This window comes from Patiria miniata, unplaced genomic scaffold, assembly GCF_015706575.1.
Source record: "Patiria miniata isolate m_02_andy unplaced genomic scaffold, ASM1570657v1 HiC_scaffold_20, whole genome shotgun sequence".
In the NCBI taxonomy this organism is placed as follows: domain Eukaryota; kingdom Metazoa; phylum Echinodermata; class Asteroidea; order Valvatida; family Asterinidae; genus Patiria; species Patiria miniata.
This window is the reverse complement of record NW_024037059.1, coordinates 37,624,955-37,643,161: the sequence shown is the minus strand read 5'-3', so window position 1 is coordinate 37,643,161 and position 18,207 is coordinate 37,624,955. Positions and strand designations below refer to the sequence as shown.

Sequence of the window (18,207 nt, the reverse complement as noted above, 5' to 3'; positions counted from 1 at the left end):
CGTTAAATCTGTAAAGTCTACCGAAATGTTTTGATATTTATTCAGGTTTCGAAGATATTTGATACTTATCTCTTTTTGTTGTTTGGTTCCTTTTCGACGAGCACGTATTCGCTCGAATGATATAATTGTAGTGACTTATAGCAAACCTCAACGAGATGCGATATCCGAGTGTAATTTGTAAAAATACAAACAGTCTCCAATTCGAACTTTACAATCGGATGCCAGTAATATATTGAAAGAATCGGGACGAACAGCTTGTGAAAATTAAGAATTTTAGCGAAAAAAATACAACAGAGCCGGGAAAACTTAAATTTTGTAACCTGACTCAACGACGGTCACCTTTCTTATGTTTTCCCGCTCAGAATAAAACAGCACCACATTTTGTCAAAAACGTTTGAATTTGATCAAGTGTCAACTTTATGTGATTATAGTTTGGCACAAATTGAATTTTTACCCAAACACTATAGTGTCTTTAATGACGTATGACCCACAACACACGAATTACACAACGTGTTTTTGTTTTCTCTAGGCGAAAACTGCTCCGTTTCTCTGGGTCAGTTTGATCAAATTATAGATCTGAACGGCGGAGTAGGAATTTGACGGTTGTTCGCGGAGCAGTACATGTAAATGGCAACACAGGACTTCCAACAGTGGTGACAATTTTGACAGGACAGAAATCAGTTTATTGTATAGGTGTAGTTCGCAAATCAAGCAACCGAGTTCAGGCTCCGTGAGGTAATTAACAAAAGAGGGCGCCTTAGCCTAACAACGAACGCCAGACATTTATCAATTCACCTGCGCCATAATATTGGGCAAAAATAATTATATTGCGGTAAAAGAGATTCGTCCCGTTAAATTCTATGGGCAACTAAACCAAATTAAGAAAACATCAACGAAAGAAAAATCCCTTAAAGAGTTAACTTCATTCAGGCTTAAAAACAAGAGATTCATGCCAATGATACTGAATGCGTTATGACATCACCTTGGTTCTATTAATAATGTTATTCACAGTTAATGCGTGACGGGCGTGAGGCGCACTTTGTAGGGTTTCGGAGTGTAGGTGGCACCGAAGTGACCGTGACCTTCGTCCTGGATGACCTGCCCCGGGGCGAACTCGAACTTGAACCGCTGCATCAGGGTGGTGAAGAAGACGAAGAGCTCGGTGCGGGCCAGGGACTCGCCGATGCAGACACGGGGGCCTGGGAAAGGAAGAGGGTTGACAGCAATGCTATAGCGCGCTGTAGTCACACGTCCATCACAAGTCAATTACAAGTCAATCACAAGTCCATCACAAGTCCATCACAAGTCAGTCACAAGTCCATCACAAATCAGATCACAAGTCCATCACAAGTCAGTCACAAGTCAATCACAAGGCAGTCACAAGTCAATCACAAGGCACTAGTGTCAAGCAACTAGCTATTCAACTGAATTCTCACAAACGTGTGTTTGTTCCGATTCCCTAATCGACACCGGCTTTGTGAATTGATTTGATATTTAGGCCAATCTGTAAATGGATCCAACATGAAAGACTGGGCGTCAAGTGTAAAACCCGAACTTCCGATATAGTACGTAATAATTATGTCCCGCCATCATGCTTCTTAAAAGAGAAACATGTAAACTCAACACTTTCTAGACTCTTGGTGGCAGCAGACTTCTAAGTGTCAAGCAGCGGCACCGCTTGCGTAGGAGAGACAGACTTCCGCCTAAATTGTTACAAGTTGGGTTTCATTTTCTTGTTTGGCCTGAATAATATGTATTTACTCTGTCTTTCAAAATATTATTATCTTACCAACACCAAACGGCATGAACCCATTGGGCTCGGTGAACTTTCCCTCCTTGTTCAAGAAATTGCCCGGGTCGTACTCGTACGGCTTCTTGAACTCCCTCGGGTCCCGGTGCATGCTCCACTGTGGGCTGGTCACGAAGGTGTTCTCTGGTATCGTGTAGCCGGCGATGTGCATGGTGGCCGTGGTGCGGTGTAGGGAGCCGGTCGGCCCCGGGTGCCTCAGGCGGAAGGACTCCATGACGGCCGCCTGGGTGAAGGGCAGATCGCCCCGGTCAGACATCCTCGGCGGCCGGTGGGTGCCCAGGACATCGTGGATCTCTTTCCGCACCTAGTAACAAGTTATTTAAGACTTCTTGATTGTTTTGGTAACAGTTTGAGACAAGTAAGACAGCTAGATAGGGAATGGGATATATCTAAATAGTGAAAAGAAACTTTACTGACATCTTAAACATTGCCAAATGAAGGTTATGAGGTGAGAAAAATATACGAAATAATTTTTAAGTTTGAACTTGCATCGAGATGTCAATTACTTTTCATCGATCTTTTGGGTCGAATCGTACTCTTCTCTTTCTGCCATAAGAAAGATAATCTTTAATTCGCTCCAAGATGAATTTCACGCTGTATACAAATTTGTCACGAGGCCAAAATAATTATGTTCCCGTTTCTGGTCAAAGCTAAGTTGGAAAAGTGGTACTGTGACAACTAGGCAAGGCTCATGCTGACTTGAAATTTGGAACTTTGGCGCCACACAAACCTTGTCCTGTACGTCTTGCCTCGAGGTCATCTCAAAGACAGCCCACATGAGCGAGTTGATGGTGGTATCCGCTCCAGCCCCGAACAGCTCACCCACGTTGATCCAGAGGTAGGCTTCATCGACGGGTATCTTAGCATCTTTCCCCTTCTTGACTTCTGCAATCATCATGTCCAAGACGTCCCTCATGTCGTTAGCGTCGTACGTCTCCTTGTGCTGGTCGATGACTTTCTGGGCCATGCGCCGGAAGGTCATGATGCCCCGCCGCACGGCGCTGTAGGCCGGCGTCAAGATCAGCAGCGGCCAGACCTGCATCAGGTTGGTCAGCGAGGTGTCGGCCGAGATATCTCGGATGCTCTCGATGATCTTGACGAAGTCCGGGTTGCTGTACTCCATCCGGTAGCCGAAGGTGAAGGAGCAGATGATGTTGGCCACGGCCATGTTGAGCAAGCGGCGCGGATCTAGCTGGTGCCCAGCCTCGGTCGCTACTTCTTTCTCCAGCGTGCTGCAGAGCTGCTGGGCCTCGTCTTCGATGACTTTCTCGATCTCCCTGGTACCCACGCCGAAGTGGCGCAGTGCCTTCAGGGTGAAGCTGCGCAGATCCTTCCAGTCCTGTCCCTCAGAACGGATTAGCTGGGCTACAAAATGAAAAGTAAATCATGAAGATATTGACTAAGAAATTGACAGTATTCTGGTTGCCGTTATAACTTGACGCAGGTTTCAGGGGGAAGTAGAGAACTGCCATGATAAATCGAGATAGTAGGCCTACTTACACCAGCCAATTTAAAAGATGTCTGTATAAAACAGTGACAGGTTTTTACAAGCTAGGCCTAAATATTTCTGCAAAACTTAAAACAATGGTAGTATTTTCGCAATAGGTTAACAGAGTTAGGCCATATACACCCTCAGTTCCTAAAACTATACTCTGACAACAGAATGCAGCTACCTTTAACCCACGCGTAGCTAGATCGCTTTGGGTCTGATAGCGGCGCGTCTGATACGCGAACGACGCACTGCCTCAATATTTGTTTTCGACTCTGCCATGTATAGCAGCTATTGCATAAGTGCACTTTATTCTAGAAATCACACCAAAGTGCACAATGGTGTTCTCAATGGTGGAACAACTGCCAATAACGGTTACAACAGAAACAAAAATATCACGGTGGGGTTTTTTTTTGGGGGGGGGGGGGGGCTGGGGGGGCTCATATACGGATTCGGGTATGCAGAATGACATGAAATGCAGATTGAAGGTTTTATTGTCAGTCCACCATTCTCATGTCATGTAATACATATTGAAACAAATTAGGCCAAGCAAAAATGAGCAGAAAATCAGTCAGAAGCGATATAAATCAAATGACATTTGACAAGTAACTGGTTTAATAAGCAATTAGTTTCTGTGCTGAGCAAATCCCTGTGCTATATTTGGCTACTGATCTGACCTGGCATTTTCCTGAGCGAGAAGCCGATGTCAGTGGGATGAGGCCGGCCGCTGGACACGTCACCGTTCTTCACGAACGCCTCTTTGGCCAGCTCCACGTCGTTCAGCACCACCACCAGCTGCGGCCCGAACCGAATGCTGAAGATCCGTCCGTACTGCCGGCTGATCCTCAGCAAGGCCTCGGCCGGGTTCTTGTAGCCTAGTCGGAAGTTGGCCCCGATGATGGGCAGGCCCCATGGTCCCGGCGGGAGGTTCGTGAGCTTCAGTCGGTTGTAGACGTACCGGGCCAGCATCAGGAGGACCGAGTACACCACTACGTTGCGCAGGGTGCAGAACTGCCACACCAGGTGGGCGTAGTGTCCAACCTCAGCTAATGCGTCCGCCATTTTGTTCAAGCTAATCAAGCAATAGCAGTTTGGTCCAGGGAATTAAACGCGGTGGACATGGACTTGTTCAACGATTCACACGGGTGATCTGCAGTGCTTATGTTGAAGTTCACTGGCAGAGACAAAGGCCGTCCAAAAATAAACATTTTGGTGGGCCAAATATAGCTGGGTCGCGTCGCGCCTGCACTACATCAAGATGTTTTATCAGAGGTCAACTTGGGATTGCAGGTCGGCCATAACTCAGAGTCCAACTGCTGACGAACTTTTGTGACAAATATAGCCACATCCACCGCTGAGAACTCTTATTGCACATACCAGGAATAATTATGATAAAGCACTGTGGCAGAACTGGGAACAATTTACAAGGGACACCAGCTTGGAATCCTCATTTTCTGGAAGAGCACACGATTGGTTTGATTCAATCAACACAAACATCTTTTTCCTCCTCCAAATTCTGGAGTGGCAGTTTTCTTTTCTTAGAACAGTCGAAAATTACCAGTTATTTCTTGACTTATTTTAAAAAAAAATAACCTTTTCTTTCCTACTACCACAGTGACTCTCTTTCCCCTTTAATTCCCGAGGGGGGGGGGGGGGGGGGGGTTCAACTTTTATATTGGCTAGCAGGGCTCTATTCTTTAATGAGCAATTTCATCATAGACAAAAAAATGAATATGAGGACACAAGTTGGTTGGAGTTGCAGCTGAAACAGACCTTTATTTAGAAAATGAATATAAAAATGTTAAAACCATATAAAATTGATTTAAAGTACAGTGATTTCAAAGAGTACCTTTGATAAAAGAGTGAAGGTTAACCAATTTTACAAACTGCGATGGACAGCTGAATGAAGAGACATATTGACATAGAGTCAAAATCGATGATGGAGGGACTGGGGCCCAGTCTATTTGACAATACAAGACCTTTATCATGCTGCCACCATTTCAGTCATGTTCCCTGTATCTAATAACAGTACTGAATGTTTTTTTTTGTGCAAAAAGGAGCCAGACTATTTTTCCTTCCAGCCTCGCTTTGGTTTAATACGTTGATTTGAATGGGGAAAAAATCAAGATGGCTGCAACATGATAATGGTCTATAAAAGGGCGCTATTAGCGGGTTTTCACGAAAGTGAGGGCAAGTTTTTTCATGGCTGAAGGCTACTGTGACCATTAATGATACTTTGAGATTACAATAGTATATTTATTTATTTCGAAAGGAATTTTTGTATCGTTGAGCGCCCTCACTTGGCCAAAAATGATGTTCTGCAATCTCCGGGTTAGTACTTTTTTCTTTTTGCTTTATTCCTACACTACTCTATTTTAATCCCTTAATAGCACCACACAGGAAGGTATATCTGGGGATGGTAATGAAAATATAATTGAGTAATACGGGACAGAAAAAAAATTCATTTTATGAAAGGGGACCGACGAAGGTTGCATTAACATAACTTACTTAGTTCACCAAATTCTGTCGTTTCCAAATTTAGGATGGGTTTTTAGGCTAATTCCAATATCATTACAGATGTGAGAACTTGACTAATTTGATTCAAAATTGTGTAAGTTGTTTTTAAATCAAGAATTAAACGTTGGAAGTAATCAGGAATTAGCTGTAAATTGTTATTTAGCTTATTTTGTAAGTTGCCTGATTTTGCCCTTTTTTTTTGGACATCAAAACTTTGATCACACGATTCATTAAAATTTAATTATTGTTTTCAAAAATATGGAACATGTTAAATCACAAATATAAAAAGGTGCTTAAAAAGTTTTGAAGTTGTTGTTAGGTTAAAAATAGTTTTTATTACTATAAAAATAGAAAGCTACCAAAAAAGGAGACGATGGTACTTATATTCCCTGGGGTATAAGTGTTAGTACAAAAAGTGGTCTCTAAACGCTACATTAACTAAGATTTTACTAGGCCAAAATGTATCCCAAGTTGGTAAGAGCAGACCCGAAATCCCATGACAGTCACATGGAAGTCACATGATCTTACATACAATTGGTACTAATGTTGAGAAATGTAGCAATAACTGTTACTTTTACTTTCAGAGTTTAAGCAACAGAAATGCTTTCAGACTTCACTGAACTACGGGACAATTTTGGGTGATGGTAAGCCCATATGACAAATATGGATTGTCTAGCTGCTGATTTTTTTTTTTTAAATTCTTTTTTTTTTTCATTCGGTGATGAAACTGCACTTTTTCAACTTGGGATACTTTTTGGTATTCAAGCATAGTTGAATGACCTTGAGCATGACCTTTCGAACATGAAACTTTTTAGAAGATAGTTCAGCTTTGAGTTGGGAATATCTTCTGGAAAAAAAAGACTCGGTATTGCTACCGACTCGTTCAAACCCTTTGCAAACCAAAATTCTGAGAAAAAAAGTGTAGAATGCTCAAAGCCAAGAAACTATGCTAATTTTTACTCGTTCGTCGTCATATTGAAGCAGTACATACCCTGCAGTTCTAAAACTGTTGTGCTTTGGAAATCAAAAATCTGAATCAAAAACGTTGTCTTTTCATAATATGAGGACACAAGATTTAATATCAGGACACAAGTAACAAGGGGCATTGTTTATTTGTGTGAATCCTTTTTGGGGTGGAGAAATTTCAATAGTCATTTGTATGAAAACTGAAACTTGTTCGCACCAGCCAATAAAGCAAGATATTTGTAAAATAGTGACAGGTTTAACCAGCCTAACAGTTTCTGAACTCGCAGGTGTGCTGCTTCAACTATCCGTTTCCAGTCCAGGTTCACGTCAAAAAAAGACACGAGAATCAAAAATTACACAAATAGATCAGTGTCTAATTATTTGTTTTCTTTAAACAACACCACTCCCCCCATAATCACATAAAATCCAACAACAATTACGTCAAATCACCAAATACACAATCCAGACTACACAACTTAAAAAAACAACAACCAAAAAACAAAAAACCGAACCACTTATTTGAAGAGTAAAATGTAAAAAAAGGTTTAAAACTTGTCAAATTATGTTGTACAGAGTACTCAATATTTGTGCATTTTTTCGCAGAACCTCGTTGGAAGTTGCGTTACAGCGCCCTCTCTAGGTGGCTGGGCAGGACATGGCGTTGATGTCGCCCACGATGTCCACCGCTTCCTTGAAGTTGACCAGGTCGTCGCGCAGCATGACGTCACGGATGCAGCCCACGAATCCCTCCGCGGTGGTGAGTCCCGTATGATCGGCACCATCTGGAAGGAAAGATACATAAAAACAGGTTCAAAAATCTGAATAAAAACAATGGTTTAGGCCAAAAAAAAAAGTCTCCGGTTTCTGGTATGGAGCTTGCCCAAAAAGTGGTGCGGCGACGCGGCTTTTTTTTTTTTTACCTGTTTTTTTTTTGCTTCAAATGTCGGCGGATGACTGCAAAATGGTGCCCGACTAAACTTAGTGCATATATATGGGAGTCCAGAGAGGCCACATAAAGCTTATTCTCGATCATAACCCCATCTAAAAACACGTTAAAATTGTGCAGCAGCAGGATTCCAGTCAAACCAGTGAGTTTGGTGGTTTTGAGACATCATCTTTCATTGAAAAAAAAACTTTTTCATTTTGCCGACGCGCATGGCTACGGCGACACGCGCGCATACCAGAAACCGGAGACTTATTTTTTTTGGCCTTACTGTAGGTGTTTTTTTTTCTATAACCGGCAAATATGGCAAGCAATGACTATATTTAGCCATGGAACTATGACAGTAAGAGTGCGAGTGGTACTGTTCTAAAACCTTCACAAAAAGTTACTTGTTTGACTTTTTAGTCACTGTAGCACCATAAATCGACCTGCCTATTTAAAATGTTGATTTTTACCCCCCAATGAATTTTTCATTTGTAAGCTTTGTTTAAAAGATAAGAAATTACTTTATTCCAATTTAGGGTGTCTACCACTTTCTGAAAAAGGCTTTCATTTTGTGCACAAATGAACCTGCCCTGCAACAGCCAAATTATTATCTTGCAATATTGTGAATTGTTGAATTTTGTGTAGAAAAAATCAGTAACTAAACGTCAGTGTTTTTTAAAAAACGTCGGTGAAGGGCAAAACCTAATTTGATTTATATCACCCCGACGCAAAATTCCATCTTATAATAGTTTATGCGGTACCCGCTGCTATGTACATCAGATTCGAACCGGCCAACCGATCCCGTTAGCTCGGTGGTCGAGTGGTAAGACCTTTGCACTAGAAAGCAGGAGGTTGTGGGTTCGAGTCCCACCCGAGTGATTTTTCCAACTTTCACTCGGGAGGTAACACACTGAGTATACAGTGTTTAAAAAACGTCGGTGAAGGGCAAAACCTAATTTGATTTATATCACCCCGACGCAAAATTCCATCTTATAAACGTCAGTGTATTTTTCGTTTGATAAGTTTGATGTTGCTAGGAAAAAAAATTGGGAAAAAAAAATAATAAAATCTAGTTTGCGAGGTTTCAATGCGAATAAAGCATGGGGCATGCATCTTTATTTGTGTGTCATTATTATTCAAATTCCTTGAAGGGTTTTGAAAATTTTGTCAACAATTTGTACGTGTCACCACCTAATGTGCCGCACTCCATCAGACTCGCCTATTGAGGGCGCTATTACAGTGAAGCATGAAAACAGCATTCTACTCACCGGGTATGCCGCCGAAGTAGAGCGGATCTCTAGTGTCGGCAGCGATGGCGTTCTCACTGCCCACGCCCTGCTCCCCTGGCTCCCCATCCACTGTCAACATCAGCTCATTCTCAGTCTTCTCCACTAAAAAAAATTAACGAGAAAACAAATTTTGGGGCGGTGCAAGCATAGTCTTAACTTATAATGTACTGCCCCAAAAACCCTGTACTGCCCCATATCATCCTGCCCGTTTCTCCCTGTACCGCCCCACACAGCCCTGCCAGTTGTTCCCTGTACTCCCCTACGACTTCTTCTTGTTACTCCCTGAACTGCCCAAAACCTCCCTGCTTGTTACTCCCTGTACTCCCAAAAAACCCTGCTTGTTACTCCCTGTACCGCCCCAAAACACCTTGCCTGTTACTCCCAGTACCGCCCCAAACCACACTGCCCTTTGCTCCCAGTACTGCCCCAAACCAACCTGCCTGTATACTCCCTGTACTGCCCCAAACCATCCTGTCCGTTACTACTTGTACCACCCCAAACGGCCCTGTCTGTTACTACCTGTTCCACCCCAAACGGCCCTGCTTGTTACTCCCTGTACCGGCCCTAACCACCCTGCCTGTTAATCCCTGTACCGCCCCAAACCACACTGCCCTTTGCTCCCGGTACTGCCCCAAACCACCCTGCCTGTTACTCCCTGTACCGCCCCAAACCACCCTGCCTGTTACTCCCTGTACTGCCCCAAACCACCCTGCCTGTTACTCCCGGTACTGCCCCAAGCCACCCTGCCTGTTACTCCCGGTACTGCCCCAAACCACCCTGCCCTTTGCTCCCGGTACTGCCCCAAACCACACTGCCCTTTGCTCCCGGTACTGCCCCAAACCACCCTGCCTGTTACTCCCTGTATTGCCCCAAACCACCCTGCCTGTTACTCCCTGTACCGCCCCAAACCATGCTGCCCTTTGCTCCCGGTACTGCCCTACACCACCCTGCCTGTTACTCCCTGTACTGCCCCAAACCACCCGGCCTGTTACTCCCTGTACCGCCCCAAACCACACTGCCCTTTGCTCCCGGTACTGCCCCAAACCACCCTGCCTGTTACTACCTGTACCGCCCCAAACCACCCTGCCTGTTACTCCCTGTACCGCCCCAAACCACACTGCCCTTTGCTCCCGGTACTGCCCCAAACCGCCGTTCATGTTACTCCCTGCACCACCCGGAAATTTTGTAAAGAGAAAGATAACCAAAAGGAGTACCTAGGATGTCATGCCAGTTGCCGTCGCACAGGAAGAAGGTCCCCTCGGGAGGCACATAGGTAGCAACAATCTGGCCTCCTCCATTCTCACAGCGCAGGTTCAGCTGAGAAAAGACGAAAACAGAATAATTGTGATGCGAGCAAGCTAGATGAGTCGTCCGCCGACCCTGGTCAAATTTGTTAGTTAAAAAATAGTTAGTTACGCCACTGCTAGAGCGACTGCTCCGATTGGACTTACCACTCCGTCCACCATCTCCAGAGAGAGGTAGTCCCCGCGAGCGCCTTGGACGGACATCAGGACAGCCGTGGAGACTCTTGGCTTGATGGACATCCTCATCTCAAAGGTGCTGCCGATAGAGTAGGCAGAGACTAGGGGAATGGAAGAGGTGAAAACAGATAGAGAAATTAGCACAACATTGTATACAGGGTTCCCATTACTCAAAATTTCCAGAGTTTTCCCGGAAATTTTCCGACATCCCATGAGAAATATTTCCAACTTTAATGGACCTTAGGGAATGTACTTGGAAAACAGATGGAAAAGTGTGATGAAAAATTTATACCGGGTTCCCAGCACTTTATGAAAACAAAATTCCCAGAGTTTTCCCGGATATTTCCCTGAGAAATTTCTAACATTCCATGAGAAACATTTTCAACCTTAACGAGCCTTTTCCAACTTTAAAAAGCCTTGGGGAATAGAAACCAGAAACAGATGGAACAGTGCGATGAATAATTTATGCCGAGTTCCCAGCACTTTATGAAAACAAAATTCCCAGAGTTTTCCCGGATATTTCCCTGAGAAATTTCCAACATTCCTGGAGAAATATTTTCAACCTTAACGAGCATAGGGGAATGTAAATGGAATACAGACAGAAAAGGGTGATGAACTATTTATACCGGGTTCCCAGCACTTTATGAATACAAAATTCTCACAATTTTCCCGGATATTTCCCATAGAAATTTCCAACATTCCATGAGAAATATTTCCAACTTTAACAAGCCTTGGGGAATGGAAACCGGAAACAGACAGAAAAGGGTGATGAATAATTTAAACCGGGTTCCCAGCACTTTACGAAAACAAAATTCCCAGATATTTCCAGGAGATATTTCCACCATTCCATGAGAAATAGTTTCACTATAACAAGCTTGTCGGGAAGTCCAGAGTTGGTTGCAGCAAAGCAAATAAGATACTGATAATTCACGGGCAACTTGTTGACAAGGGATGGCCTTCCTTCTGCCCTTATAGCAATCCTTTCCTTACCACATGCAACAGAGACGCACATACGCCCAACTGGCGAAAACCTTTCCCTTCTGGGTCACTGTCAAATTTCCCAGACTTTTCTCAGATTTTTTTGGTGGTTTTTTTTTTCCCCTCCAAATTCCCCGAGTTTTCCCTGACTGGAGAAATGGAATCTTGTTTCCAAGTTTTCCCTGTGTCCAGAGTGGCTGGGAACCTGTTTATAAACAGCAGCGGAGTTGTTTCCAAAGCTGCGAATGTTAATATGTAAATTATAATTAGCATAAAAAGGCCAAGATCAAACTCTTTGACACGGAACAAACAATCGATGTACAATAATGTTACAACTGGTCTATGGGCTTGCCGTGCCCAGCCGGCACCTCTTTCGTCCAAGTTATTTTCTTGCTGTGCCCAAAACTTAAGGATATCGCTTGGCCAATTTATGCGCTTAGCCGAAAATAAGCTGGGGACCATTACAACTCATGACATATTGGTTGGTAACCCGTCTCTGCTATTAAGCAAATCTTTTCTGTGCTTACTCTGCTCGAGCCATCCCCCTTCATTGCCGAAGAACACTCCTGGCTCGATGATCCCCGTGCAAGGCTCCACCTCAACGACGTTGTCTGGTTCACCGATGGGTGTGTCGGCTGCATCTTGCCCGAGCATGAAACCTCGCAGGCAACCGACAAAGCTCACGCGAGACAACGGCTACATTTGTGAGAGACAGAATAACAACAAAATTTAAATCAAAAAGCAAGAGATTTCTACTTCTATCAAATGCATTAAGTTCTACACTTTAAAGGCAGGAACACGAATCCAATCTACAGGGTGTCCAGACAAAAAGTGAACCCTCTTTTTCACAGCTCTTGAAAGAATACATCGCAAAAATCGATACATATTTGGAGAGTATATAAACTGCTCAGTTGATACAGTGGCAATTCTCACTTAAAGCCAGAGTCCATCATTTGCAGCTATCCAAAAAGTAACTGGCGTAATTATTGTTGAAAAACATACCTGGTTGAAAGATAGTAAGGGGACTAAACTCCCTGTGAAGTTATTCTTTCTGGCAAGCGTTGATTTTGAAGAAATCAACGAATGAAGGCCTTTCAAATGGCACCGTAGGAAATTTCCGTTAGTAGTTCGTTATTTTATTCGGCGAAGCGCGCACAAGGGTTGACACGACGCACAAGCGCGCGGTTGCTACAATTCGTCGGATCAGTGCGCAACATCACGGACGCTGAACTGAGGCCCAATTCAAAACATGATTCAGCAACTTTTGATTTGAAATGGAGATCCTAGACTGCTGTTTTTCTCAAAATATACAGCACAAGCTGAGCTGAAACTTCATCAGGTTAGTTGTTCAGCACCTTTCTTTAGATTTTGATCACTTTTGTTGCTTCAAACAAACAAAATGCACAAATTACAAATGATGGACTGTACCTTTAAAGAGAGAATTTTCACTATATCAACTGAGCAGTTTCAAAAACTTATTTTGTGAAGTTCTCAATAGAAAAAACCTTAAAGAAAATAGAAATAAAGAAAAAATAAACAGGTGTAAAAGAGGCTTACATCAACTTTATTGGCCTTCATGGCGGCTGCGACTTCCGAGTCAACTCCGCCGATGTAGACGGGCGTGGTGGTCCTCAAGAAGATATTTCTGCCAGCGATCTCGTCCTTATTGACCAACTGACCGTCAATGATCAGCTCGCCTAATTCACCCACTCGTTTCATGACAACCTGACCCCAAGAAACCAAAAAACAAAAACAAACTAATTAACCTTTCAGTATTAAAATTGTAAATTTTCTGTTAAGGTCAAACAAGGGCCTAAGTAAAATAGAGATGCTTGCGTCTAATGGGGTTCGAATCCTGCTGCCGGTCATGTGTCGTGTCCTTGGGCAAGCCACTCAACCCCCATTTGCCTCCCTCCACCAATATATGGTTACCAGCTATCTAACGGAGTAACCTGCAATTGAATGTGATTCGTGATCAGAGTGTCAGAGGTTCGAATCCTGCTGCCGGCCATGCGTTGTGTCCTTGGGCAAGCCACTCAACCCTCATTTGCCTCCCTCCATCAATATGGGGTTACCAGCTATCTAACAGAGTAACCTGCAATGGACTGTGATTCATGATCAGAGTGTCAGAGGTTCGAATCCTGCTGCTGGCCATGTGTCGTGTCCTTGGGCAAGCCACTCAACCCACATTTGCCTCCCTCCATCCATACATGGTTACCAGCTATCTAAAGGAGTAACCTGCAATTGAATGTGATTCGTGATCAGAGTGTCAGAGGTTCGAATCCTGCTTCTGGCAATGCGTTGTGTCCTTGGGCAAGCCGCTCCACCCCCATTTGCCTCCCTCAACCCATATATGGTTACCAGCTATCTAAAGGAGTAACCTGCAGTGGACTGTGATTCGTGATCACAAGTGTCAGAGGTTCGAATCCTGCTGCTGGCCATATGTTGTGTCCTTGGGCTAGCCACTTTACTTGCACCTGCCTCTCTCTACCTCTCAGCGCTTGCCTCTCAGCATCCCATCCAGGGGAAATTATGTTAAGTGGTTTCATGTCACGGAAACTTCAGATAAATGCTCGGAAAGGACTTTATACTTTTTTTACTCATCGCCCTTGGGTCAGGCCAGCGTCAGGCCCTTGGGAACAAGCAAATCTCACCGTGTGCCAGTTTCCGTCGTTGACGTTCTCCGGTGACTCTATCAGCAAGGGCCCACTCCCATAGTCCCAACCGAAGACCACTTTGCCGTCCCGCAGGTACACTGCAGTGAAGTCGATGTGTCGGGTGTCGGACGTGAACATGATCAGACCGTTACGGGCCACTGTCTTCAGCTCCACTTGCATGACCATGCTGTTGTCAAATTTGGGATATAGAAATAAAAGCCAAGAAATAATACAAGATATGTGATTTGCCAAACTATGCAGTTTGCGAGATCGATTTGAAAAATACCTTGTGATCTAGGTTATTATTACCCTTGGTCATTCACGTTTGACTCCATGCGCTAAAAGGCACCAAGGTTTCAGAGTAAGTAAGATATGTTATAAAGTAAAGTAAAGGTATGGTATAATTTTGAGAGGAAAAGGTAAATGCTTTGTACATTTCGCAAAAAAATAAAAACAATCCATGAATCAGGCTTAAAGTTTCAGAAGTTAAAAACAAATTTGAAGATATTCATGTGCTTATACTATCACGTTTTTGAAACTTGGGCTTCAAGAGATTTTCACGCCCTAAATTTGTCAATGACCTCGTTCCTGAATTTGTCACTGTCTTCGTTCCTGAAGTTGTCAATGTCCTCGTTCCTGAATCTGTCACTGTCCTCGTTCCTGAATCTGTCACTGTCCTCGTACCTGATGTCCTCCTTTCTGAATATCAATGTCCTCGTCCCTGAATTTGTAAATTTCCTCGTTCCTGAATTTGTCAATGTCTTCGTTCCTGAATTTGTCACTGTCCTCATTCCTGAGTTTGTCAATGTCCTCGTTCCTAAATGTGTCAATATCTTCGTTCCTGAATTTGTCAATGTCCTCGTTCCTGATTTGGTCAATGTCCTTGCTCCTGAATTTGTCAATGTCCTTGCTCCTGAATTTGTCACTGTCCTTGTTCCTGAATTTGTCAATGTCCTTGTTCCTGAATTTGTCAATGTCCTTGCTCCTGAATTTGTCAATGTCCTTGCTCCTGAATTTGTCAATGTCCTTGTTCCTGAATTTGTCAATGTCCTCGTACCTCATGTCCTCCTTTCTTAATGTCAATGTCTTCGTTCCTGAATTTGTCAATGTCCTTGTCCCTGAATTTTCAATGTCCTCGTTCCTGATTTGGTCAATGTCCTCGTTCCTAAATTTGTTAATGTCCTCGTTCCTGAATTTGTCAATGTCCTTATTCCTGAATTGTCAATGCCCTCGTTCCTGATTTGGTCAATGTCCTCGTTCCTGAATTTGTCAATGTCCTTATTCCTGAATTTTCAATGTCCTCATTCCTGATTTGGTCAATGTCCTCGATCCTGAATTTGTCAGTGTCCTCCTGAGATGGACTCACTTTCGTTTGAAGGCGGCATCCAGGACGGGGTATTCCTTGCGGCTGTAGCTGGTGATGCCATACTGATCGGCCCCCTCGTCCTCCGGCAGTTGCTCGCCGGCGCCGGCCACCCTGGGCAGCTTGCAGGCACCCTCGGCTGGTCCTGGCGTGGTCATGGCAGGGGCGGGCGCGGTGGTGGGGGCAACAGGACCCATGTCAGGCCCCGTGGTGTTGGAGGACGGGATCGTGGGATGGGCTGAGCCGAGTGGGCAGACGTTCAGATTCGCGTTGTTCTCCGAGCGGATCTGATCATTGAAGTTCACGACCCTGTTTTCACAGGAAAAAAAAATTTACATAGAAAAAAGGAGGATTTATTTTTTTCTTTGTTACAATAGAGCAGTTGAAAATTTGCTAGGATTAGAAAATAAAAGTTGTCAAAGAGCAAGGACAATGCACCTGTGAGGCAGTGTCTGGATATCTGCGTCGGCAGTTACTTACTCAAAACCGACAGCCAGATCCGATATGCAGCCGATGAAGTTGTCTGTCGTGGGCAAGATGGCGGCTTCGATGAAGCCAGGGCGTGGGAAGCCACCCACCAAGAAATAGCCATCTGTTCTCATCGCCTTCTTCTGGAAACGGCTGAAGTTGGAGTCCGAGTCGTCCACCACTACTGTTAGCCTGATGAATGGGAGAATAAATGAGGGGAAAAAAATGAGTTAAAAATGCTCATGTAGAACGCCATGGTCCAGTAGTTACGGTGTTTGACTCATTAAGGTGCGTGGGTCGAACCCTGCCAGGAACATGGTGTTTGTGCCCTTGGGCAAGACACTTAACTACAATGGCCTCTCTCCACCCAGGTGTATAAATGGGTACCTATGAGGGTCGAGGACCGATTGAGCGCTGATATCGGCTGCCGCGTGGTCCCATGGCCTGATGAACGGGGTAATAATTGTAAAGCGCTTTGAGATCGTTGATACGATGGAAAGCGCTACATAAGCACAATTATTATTATTATTATTAATTCTAGAGATGAATTTCAATGGGACAAGGACGAAGAGGTAACAGATTTATAGGAAAACCAAAAACTCACTTCCTGGCGTTCTTAGTGATGGTGACTGTGTGCCACTCCCCGTCGTTGTAAGAATTCTGGTTGGAGACAACTTCGATGCTGTCTTGTCCACTGTCGGCGACAACGTGCACCGCGCCTGAGACGATCATGGCTGCCACAAACTGAGTCTGGAAAAAAATATTAATTCAAAACAATTACAAGGTTAACCTTGCAAGGCTGGTACCAGAGTACACAGCATTCTATTCAACTGATTCAGCGTGGTCATTCACTGCAAGTCTTTTCACGCATCCGGTGTACCCAAATGGGCCAGATTTAGCCTATTACCAGGTATTCCTATACAACAGCACTGCCCGGCTGGTAAAGCTGGTCCCAGAGTACACAGGATTCCTTTCAACTGATTCAGAGTGGCTATTCACTGGAAGCCTTTTCATGCATCTGGTGTACCCAAATAGGCCGGATTAAGCCTATTATCAGGTATTCCTATACAACAGCACTGCCCGGCTAGTAAAGCTGGTCCGAAGAGCCCACAACATCTTTTCAATTGATCAATAATGATTATTCACTGCAAGTCTTTTCACGCACTTGGTGTTCCAATTAGCCCATTACATGGTAATCCTATATGACGGCACTGCCCGGTTGAACCCTAGGCCCAATTTAATGTCTCTGCTAACCACGGAATACTGCGCTGATGATCAGTATTCTGTGCTCGCAGCAGAAGTGCAGAAATCCTGTGCTAAACCTGCGCGCGCATATATCTTATAAAACATGTGCACAGGCCAAAATTTGTTGCTAACCTGTAAGATATGCTTTACCATAAGCACAGAATGTTTTGCTTACAGGGATTTTCTGCTTACTGTTACGCTTACCTTGTCTTCGCTGGACATGTACATCATTACCCCGTCGGCCTCCGTGCTGCGGAACCTGAAGATGACGTCACCGTTGCCGTTGATATCTACCGGCGTCCGTGACACGAAACCACCGTAGGGACCGTTGAATGAGACCAGGCCCACTCTCTGCAATACATTGTAAGACAGGGGAAAAAAAGGACATTTGAGTAAAAATTATTTTACAACAATTTTAACTGCTAAAATACAAAAAAATACAAATCCACAAATATTTTATAATTAAAACAAAATTTCAACATATGAAAAATTGTCTCAAATCAAAATTTCTGGGAAAAAAATGAAGTTTTTTGGCATGAGGCTATACCTGCCCTTTCAATGAATTTCAAGAGAAGCTTTAGTCTAGTACCCAACACACCACATCCAGAAACAAACACTGAATTGCAGTCTTGCAAATTCGCCAGAACTTACCTCCCGAACGGAGCGTTTTCTGGGGCCAATTTTACGGCACTGCTTAGCACAAAATTTGCTTAACACAAAAAAAGTCTGGCTTATAAAAGCAGGTTACCAGTCCAAACTCCACATGATGTAAATTGCTCATGATTGGTATTCAGCTGTTGTTTGCTTAGCATGAAAATCACATGGAGTTTTGGTTGGTAACCTGCTTTTATACGCCAGACTTTTTAATGCTAAGCACATTTATGTGCTAAGCACATTTTTGTGCTTAGCAGCGCGGTGAAATTGGGCCAGATTATATCAGCCAACTTTTTCGGGAATATTCAAATGATCTAGTACGGGGGCCAAAGAGGAAGTTGTGTGCACAGCTCAAAGGCCAT

General features: G+C 43.9%; 2 protein-coding genes across 3 annotated transcripts in view; both read right to left on the bottom strand.

Moving 5' to 3' along the window:
- Positions 1–11: 11 nt before the first annotated feature.
- LOC119729335 (cytochrome P450 2D4-like) lies at positions 12–4,811 on the bottom strand. Its single transcript, XM_038201960.1, has 4 exons — positions 3,977–4,811; positions 2,541–3,175; positions 1,790–2,114; positions 12–1,199 (listed from the first exon to the last, which is right to left on the bottom strand). Exons 1-4 carry the CDS (start codon positions 4,359–4,361, stop codon positions 1,012–1,014), a joined length of 1,533 nt encoding a protein of 510 aa, XP_038057888.1. The 5' UTR covers positions 4,362–4,811; the 3' UTR covers positions 12–1,011.
- A 238-nt stretch (positions 4,812–5,049) lies between these two features.
- Positions 5,050–18,207, bottom strand: part of LOC119728984 (laminin subunit alpha-like) — a 78,841-nt gene continuing 65,683 nt past the window's right edge. Inside the window, exons 66-76 of one of the 2 annotated variants that reach the window (XM_038201459.1) lie at positions 17,396–17,542; positions 16,551–16,696; positions 15,959–16,138; positions 15,482–15,787; positions 14,113–14,302; positions 13,016–13,183; positions 11,986–12,154; positions 10,451–10,581; positions 10,214–10,316; positions 8,979–9,101; positions 5,050–7,564 (exon numbers count right to left, since the gene is read on the bottom strand). In XM_038201459.1, coding sequence (XP_038057387.1) covers positions 7,419–7,564; positions 8,979–9,101; positions 10,214–10,316; positions 10,451–10,581; positions 11,986–12,154; positions 13,016–13,183; positions 14,113–14,302; positions 15,482–15,787; positions 15,959–16,138; positions 16,551–16,696; positions 17,396–17,542 — 1,809 coding nt within the window. In that variant the 3' untranslated portion in view covers positions 5,050–7,418. The remainder of the gene's footprint in view (positions 7,565–8,978; positions 9,102–10,213; positions 10,317–10,450; positions 10,582–11,985; positions 12,155–13,015; positions 13,184–14,112; positions 14,303–15,481; positions 15,788–15,958; positions 16,139–16,550; positions 16,697–17,395; positions 17,543–18,207) is intronic. The other variant, XM_038201460.1, reaches the window with a different exon arrangement.